At 47.2% G+C, this 8,299-nt stretch overlaps 1 protein-coding gene across 2 annotated transcripts in view; it reads right to left on the reverse strand.

Annotated features, from left to right (window-relative positions):
- The window catches only part of Dctd (dCMP deaminase), a 29,168-nt gene extending 24,333 nt beyond the window's left edge, over positions 1 to 4,835 (reverse strand). The window contains exons 1-3 of one of the 2 annotated variants that reach the window (XM_013110738.3): positions 4,696 to 4,835; positions 3,623 to 3,754; positions 3,270 to 3,405 (exon numbers count right to left, since the gene is read on the reverse strand). In XM_013110738.3, the coding sequence (XP_012966192.1) occupies positions 3,270 to 3,405; positions 3,623 to 3,748 (262 nt within the window). In that variant the 5' untranslated portion in view covers positions 3,749 to 3,754; positions 4,696 to 4,835. Of the gene's footprint in view, positions 1 to 3,269; positions 3,406 to 3,622; positions 3,755 to 4,486 lie in introns of both variants that reach the window. The other variant, XM_013110739.3, reaches the window with a different exon arrangement.
- Positions 4,836 to 8,299: the final 3,464 nt, after the last annotated feature.

Raw genomic sequence — 8,299 nt, forward strand, 5'->3', positions numbered from 1 at the left:
TGGGAAGCTGCTCCAAAAGTACTCTCCCCACCCTTGACAAAAGGCCACAGCCTCAGAATAAAGCCAGTCGCTGTGAGGGTAAAGAGCACCAGGCAGTGGGAGAGGTGTGTGTGGATGTAATCCAGTCTCTGATTTCCAGAGCACCATCACAAACATGTACCGGGGCTCTCCGTGACTAAAGGCACAGGCCCCACTTTGACAAGTGCCCAGTGGCCACCGGGGACCCCCAACACTGCACTCTATACCCACTGGAATCTTTAGCAACCAGCCTGAGCACCCCAGACTGACACTCTGTGTAAGAACTCCTCCTTCCCGGAGCTCGGAGCAAGGACCAATACGTCACTGTCCCAGTTCAGTGAAATATTGGCTGCAGTTAAGTCATACATTTCAATGTAGATCTTCAACATATCGACCTTTTCGCTTTGACCGTTTTTTATGAGACATCGAACTGTGCTGTGAAAAATTATTTTTGCATAGACCTCAAAACAACTAATCATTTCCCTTTCTTTTTTTCCCATCAGAGGCTTACGGAATCAAAACCGGGCTGACAGTTTCTAAGATATGCTAGTGTTAGCACATTTTTCACATACCTCACTACCATGAGCTGTGGTAGGCCTCGGAAGGGACAGTCTCACTCCCCCAATTTTGTCAGTGCTCTGGCCACGCCCACCAGGGGTGAAATTAAGTTGGCTATCTAACCATTCAGTCCCTCAATCATGGAACTATTTTTTTATACCCTTGAGAAAGCTTTAAGGTGTCTCTACCCTTTCACTCAATTCCTTCTCTTCTTCCAGGCCGCTTTCTTCTTTTCCATTCAAACTCACAGGATTCGCCCTTAAAGAGTTTATAAAGAAACTTCTGGGGCATACTTAAGAAGATTAAGGTCCAAGAGCATTAGTAAAAAATACATAAATTTGACTAAAGGCAGACATGCACCTCCTCACGAAGGAAAAGCCCAGAGGGAAAGCCTACCAGAAGAGCCAACAACAAGACAGGTCTTACACGGACGCCTTGAATGTGATTTCCGGAAGGCACAATCCTTCCCATTTAGATGACCTTAATCTACTTTGCTTCCAACATAAAAGCCAGGTGGAATGGAACAAAAAGCCAGACAGAAAAATAGAAGGAACAGCAAAGCTGACTCCCTTCCACATCACCTCTGATTCCCCCTGGGGCTGGGCTAGGCGAGGACTGGAGGAATCACCAGCTATGGTTTCCATCTAGAAAGTCCCCTAAGGCTTGTGTTTTGGCACTGGGGTTCACCACAGCTTGTAAAGCTATTGTCAACAGTGTACAGCTTTTTAATAAATGGGGTTCACCTAGCAAAATGGGCCATCCCTCCTCACAGTTCGGCAGAGGTTGGCTTCTAGTCCACCGGATGTGAACAGACACTAACTACCTTACACTACCGAGGCCAAGGACAGAGCCATCCCCAATACCATGCCATCCCCACCATGATGAACTAATGTCCCTCTCAAACTGAGAGGCCCAGTAAACCTTTGCTGGTATTGTATGCCTTTAATCCTAGCATTCTGGAGGCAGAGGCATACACAGATCTCTAAGTTCAAAGCCAGCCAGGTCTACAAGGGAGTTCCAGGACAGCCAAGGCGACACACAGAGAAACCCTGTCTCCAAAAGTCAAAAACAACAACAACAAACCTTTCTTCACATAAGTTATTTCTGTGAGTTTGGTCACAGCAACAGCAACTCACATAGCACCCTCCCCTAATTTCTTTTTTTTTTTTTTTTTTTTTTTGGTTTTACGAGACAGGATTTCTCTGTATTGTTTTGGAGACTGTCAGTCCAGCCCGGCCTTGAACTCACAGAGATCCGCCTGCCTCTGCCTTCCGAGTGCTGGGATTAAAGGCGTGCGCCACCACCGCCCGGCTACCCTCTCCTAATTTCAAGGTAAACAATTCAAGCCAAGAGAAGGCCTTCGTGTCTATACTGCTGCCTTTGGTTCCGAACACAGCCCACGGTGGGACGACAGACCCAAGCCACAGGAAGAGGAGGCAAACCATCCACCTCCTGATGCCCAGCTCAGTCTCGAACCAGCTTCCCAGAGACGAACTTGACCAGAGGCCAAGAGGTGGAACGTGTATCTTACCTCTCAGCAGGGCAAGAGGAATCCCTGCTAGGTTAGCAGAAGCTTCATTTGGCTAGCTGCCTCTACTTTCCCAAAGAAAAGGAACAACCCCTGCTCTCTCTGCAAAGGGCTGTGGCCTTCATTGCACACTCTGGTGTCTATAGGCTCTCGGGCCACTGGGAAGCACACCAGACTCACAAAGACAGCAAGGGTCAGGACACTTGTCTAACAATGCCTATGCTTCCACCAGCGGTGCCCTTTGAGGCTTAAGAGACAGGGACAGGAGGAGCTGGAGAGAAGCCTCAGAGCCTAGCCTCACTCACTGCTCCTGAGGTAGACCCAGATTTGATTCTCAGCACCCACATCAAGCCCACAAACGCCTGTAACTCCAGTTAATAAGGGACCTGACGCCCCCTTCTGGCCTCTGCAGTCACTTGTACCTATGCATTGCAAGATATCTGATTGCACTGTGTAAAGATATGTCGCTGTGACTGGTTTAATAAAAAACTGAATGGCCACTAGTGAGGCAGGGTTTTCAGGGCAGAGAGGATGCTGGGAAGAAAAAGGGCAGAGTTTTAAAGAGACTTCAGGGAGGCAGAGCCAGCAGCATGGACTTTACAAAGCAGAGATAACTGAGCCATGGAAAAGAGCAAAGGTTAAATGATAAGGATTAATTTAAGTCATAAGAACTAGTTATAAACAAGCCTAAGCTACCGGCTGAGCTTTCACAATTAAAAGGAAGTCTCTGTATCATGTTTTGGGAGCCGGCTATGTAGTGCACATAAACTCATGCAGGTACAATACAAGTACATAAAAATAAACATATAAATCTTAAGAGGAGATAAAATTATCCAAGAAGTAGTTAAAACATTGTTTAAGGGGCTGGAGAGATGGCTCAGTGGTTAAGAGCACTGGCTGCTCTTCCAGAGGACCCAGGTTCAATTCCCAGCACCCACATGGCAACTCACAACTGTCTGTAACTTCAGTTCCAGGGGATCTGACAGCTTCACACCAATACACATAAAATAAACTTAAATAAATTATTTTTAAAAACATTATTTAAAAGAGGCGGAAACAGGAAGATAGGGTAGTTCATGACAAATTTTTTTCTCTTTCCATCTGTTGACTAAAAGGGAAGACCAAGTTTTTCAAAGAAGCACTCAACTTCCACAGGATACCTTACCATAGGGATATTTAGTATCCAGTCTATTTTCTGCTGTTCTCCTCCAAGGCAACAGGTCATCGCTGCACCCATTTGGCATCCCATTGTACCCAATCCCAACGATCTTGTTTTCCGTATTCACAATGCAGGCTCCAACCTAGAAAGAAACATTGCCCCAAGGTTTGGTAATGAGGACAAATAGCTGGTGTGCCCTGCCGTGCCGCTGGGGCGGTGGCACAGAGGCCCGAGGGAACGCCCCACAAAGGGCAGCAGATTACCACTGCATTTTTTAAGTGGCTGGGCATAGTTTCCTGGCCTGTTCTTTGTGTATACCTCTGCAAGTATCTGAACATCCACCTACAAAACCGATTTACCTGGGAACTTGGATCCTTGCTTCTTTGGGCTGATAAGAAGGCCACCGCCATGAAATACTCAGGCCATTCCAGATAGTCATCCCGTTTCTTGCAGGAACCATCACTCATGTTGGGTCTAGCAGTCATATGGCACTAAACACAGAGAAGAGCAATTGTCAGTCTGCTTTCCAAGGAAATGCAGGAAAACCCTGGGCAATGTCAGCTGTACTTACTAAGCAGAAATCACAAAGCATGGGTCCTACCCACCTTAAGAGCCTCACATCTAGCTAAAGCAGGCATGAGCATCGAATCTTACAGACCCACAACTCAGGAAATTTGCCCTCCACGCTCGGTGTAAATAAATAAAAAATAACATTTGAAATGAAGCCAGTTCCGGGAACTAACCAGGTGATCTGTCCCTTTCCTTTCTCCAAACAAACAGATTAATCATCTCTTGAAGACTGATTCAAGTGGGGAAAAAAAGTAAAATAAAATGCCAATACTAAAGCCAGGTTCTGTAAATGTACTTTAGGGCCAGGCCTAGATGGTCTTTACAACGGGGGAAGAGGTTGAGAGGGTGGGAGGAGGCTCTGAACTTCAGCTAGGAGAATCCACTCACAAATAAACTCGGGAAGGACTTCCATACAGGGTCACCCCATTTACTGAGAAATCTTAAGGTAGATATGAGGAAGCACAAATAATAGCCAGTGGCTCGGTCGCCAGTGACACCCTGCTCAACAGGGAGACTGGAGGCTGGACTAGTTTCCCGCCTGCTTTACGGTTTGGAGGGGGATGGGAAGGCAGCGACAAGGGACATATTTCCACATTTCCCCACTCCCGGCTGCCTGTGCGAGATTGAAAACTCCCTGGGGGCTCTGTACCCACCCACGAACAGCTTCAAAACAAGGAAACTGAGGCTGAGATGTCACCAGTCCGGGGAGAAACCGCTCCACCTCAGCCCGGAAAGGACGCACAAAAGTCCCGGCAACTCCACTCCAACTCTGCTCCAGGCTCTCAAGTCTCCATCCTCCCCACCACGTGGACGCCGGCAGAGACTCCGGGAGCACCCTCCCTCCTCCGGGGTGGCCACGCACGTGCAGGCGGAGCGCAGGACGAGCCGGGTCCTCCGCGATGGGACGCCCCAGACGTCCGCTTCCACCGGGGAGCAGACCACGCTGGCACCGTCCGACCGCAGCCGCCGCCGCCGCCGCCACCGCCACCGCCGCGCGGGAAGTCAGGAGGGAGGCGGGGCCCGCGCGCGGCGGAAGGGTGGGCGGGGACCAGCGCGGCGCTCACCCTCGCGCGGTCGCGACTCCCGGCGGGCGTGGCGGTGGGGAGGGGGGGTCCTTGGTGCACAGCGTCTGTCCCGCGGTGGCAGGCAGCGGGATTCCAGCGTTGCTAGTCACCTTTGCGGTTTTGTGTTTGTTTGTTTTGGGTGGGTTCGAGGCAGGGTTTCTCTGTATTGTTTTGGAGCCTATCCTGGTAGCTCTTGTAGACCAGTCTGGTCTCGAACTCACAGAGATCCGCCTGCCTCTGCCTCCTGAGTGCTGGGATTAAGGGCGTGCACCACCACTGCCCAGCTACCTGCCCTGGGCGTTTTTTTTGCTCTGGTGGTGCAGGCATGGGCTCAGGAAGGGACCCACGTGCCTGAGAGCTTGTTTTTTTATATTAAGTTGTTGATGGTCAGTGGTCCTCCCTGAATCCATCACCAACTTCCTTAAGCAGTTACTGTAAATACAGAAAGGTGAATAAAAGACCCACAGATTCTAGGCTCAAGGCATGAAGCGACCTGGTTCGCGTTTCTATAATAAGCCCTACTGACTGTGTCCTAGCCAGCAATGACTTTTTAGCTTCATATAGGAAGGCACTGTGCCCTGAGGCCAATACTTCGAAACTTCATTTGCATTGACTTTTTGGTTGACCAGGTTTAGAATTTCTACTCCAGTCCTGTGAAAGACCCTGAGATGCAAGCTAACGCTTTCTCTAGACAGTCAAGACACACGCATGCTTGCTTGACAGTCCCCTGGTAAAGTTTGTGGAGGTCATATGCCCCAAGGAACCACATCCGATTCCCTTTCACATCGTTTACTGGACTCAGATGTTACACCCTAAGTCTGGAGGGACTTTTTTTGTTCCGGCACAGAGTGACAAGCGTCCCTTGTTGGTCTTACCCACGGAGCTTGCGGCTACTCCCCACACTCCATACCCTCGCTCCATAAATAAAAGCAGTTGTAATCATCACGAGTTCTGAGCTGCACATCCCCGATCTCAACTGCTAATCCAAACAAAAGCTTGTTAACTGTATTCATTTGCCTCGCAGAGGAAGAATGATGAGAATAAACAGTTGGTTCTACCTAATTCCTCACTGGCGCAGACACATCGTTCTTCATTCCCACGATCCAGCCTGTAGATTCCATAATTAAATTATGTACTGCTCTTGGTTGATGCCAGAAAAGCAAAGGGGAGAAATATTTCACCCTTGATAAAACTCAGGCTTGAAAGAGCCACATAGATTAAAGTGATGATTTTTAATGTCAAGTTAACTTTAGTTGACTATCATGTTGCCACTAAGATTCATTATGTCCTGAGCAAGTGGTTTCTCTCCCCCACCCACTGCTTGGTCCTTGGCACCCTCATCATAGTCCTTGGGTCTTGTTGGAGTCGTTTCTCTTCTTACCAACATGCAACTAATACATCAGCAGCTGCTGCTGGTCCTTCAACCACAACATCATTAAGCTTTCTTCCTTCCAATGCCGTGTAAAGACTGCCATGCATAATTTAGTTACTTCTCATCCGTCTCCCCTTTGGTCAGCTCCCACACACTGCCCTCTGCAGTCAACCAAGGATCCTGCTTGCTGCAAACAGTTTTACCCCCACTGTTCCTGCATTTCCCCGAAAGTCCCTCATCTTACAGAGGGTACCATTCATGCTACAGAAACACTCCTGACTCATACTTTCACAGCTAGAGGTTTCAAACGTTCTGCACCAACAGTAAAACCAGAAAGCCAGGTGAGAAAAATGCATGCCTTCCTACGTCTTGCTCATTAACACCTTGTAACTCCAAGTGTGACTGTAAGTGTTAAATCTCTCACTAATACCTTTCATTTTGACTTATAACTGAGGTTCTTGCTTTACCTACCACAAATACAGGGGTCTGCTATACTTTCAGCCATGTCTAGATTTCAACTCCTTAGGCAAAGTGAGGGATGTCACAAGGGATGGACTGACAAGGACTCTTGTCAGATTTTGGCCCTCTCCGCTGCTTATGGGATGCCGGGTTATCTGTGTATATTACATTGCTTAGAATGTATTTCAAGTCTGGTTAATCTATGGGGCCTCTAGCAGTGGGTCATATTTATCCCTAGTACAAGAGTGGACTTTGGGAGCCCACTCCACATAGAGGGATACTCTCTCAGCCTAGACACACGGGGAAGGGTCTAGGGCCTGCTCCAAATGATATGACAGACTTTGAAGATCCCCCCATGGAAGACCTCACACTCCTTGGGGAGCAGAAAGGGGATGGGATAGGAGGCCAGTGGGGGGCAGGGGAAGAGGAGAAGGAGAGGGAACTGGGATTGACATGTAAAAAAGCTTGTTTCTAATTTAAATTTTAAAAAAAGAAAAATAAAAAAGAATGTATTTCTATCAAAGTCCCTTCCAGGGACTTTGATGGCTTTCATAGGTATTGCTCTACCAAGATACCACCTAATAATTCTCCTTTTTGTTTGCCAAGAAGAAAAATTCTTTTTAACTGAAGAACCAGAGGCCGGAGTATAGGAAGCAGTCAATATGTGATTCATATTGTTATGAGTACAAGGACATAGGCCTTTAGTTGGGCCAAACTATGAATTACTTCATAGTACCCAAGTGACCTTCAAAACATAATTACTTGGGCTTCTGTTGAATTAACAATTTGCATTTAATCTTTTTTTTTTTTTTTTTTTTGGTTTTACGAGACAGAGTTTCTCTGTATTGTTTTGGAGGCTGTCGGTCCAGCCCGGCCTCGAACTCACTGAGATCCGCCTGCCTCTGCCTCCCGAGTGCTGGGATTAAAGGCGTGCACCACCACCGTCCGGCTTAATCATTTTTTTAAAAATAATTTTCTATTGCATACTAGAGTTACAAAAATCACAATAAACAAACCAGTTCTTGTTACTACCCAGTTAATGAAGAATAAATGAACCTTACTGCTGGCCCATTTAACATGTAAATGCTGTTTTGGGATATCCTTGTCTTTACTGGAGTTTGTTGGCCTATCTATGTATCTTATGCATCTCATCTATCTATCTATCTATCTATCTATCTATCTATCTACTTAGCTACCTACCTAACAACTCTACCCAACCATCTCTATGTACTTTAAAAAAGGGTCTTGGATATCCAGGCTGGCCTAAATTTCCTATGCAGCTGAGATGACTTTGTTTTTTTTTTTTGGTTTTTGTTTTTTTGGTTTTTGTTTTTTTGGTTTTTGTTTTTTTGGTTTTTTTTTTTTTTTGGTTTTTCGAGACAGGGTTTCTCTGTATTGTTTTGGAGGCTGTCCTGGAACTCGCTCGGTAGACCAGGCTGGTCTCGAACTCACAGTGATCCACCTGTCTCTGCTCCTGAGTGCTGGGATTAAAGGCGTGCACCACCGACGCCTGGCCCGAGATGACTTTGAGCTTCTGATCTTCCTGATCTGCCTTCCCAGTGCTGAGAATA

This window comes from Mesocricetus auratus, unplaced genomic scaffold (assembly GCF_017639785.1).
Source record: "Mesocricetus auratus isolate SY011 unplaced genomic scaffold, BCM_Maur_2.0 Super-Scaffold_100026, whole genome shotgun sequence".
NCBI lineage: Eukaryota > Metazoa > Chordata > Mammalia > Rodentia > Cricetidae > Mesocricetus > Mesocricetus auratus.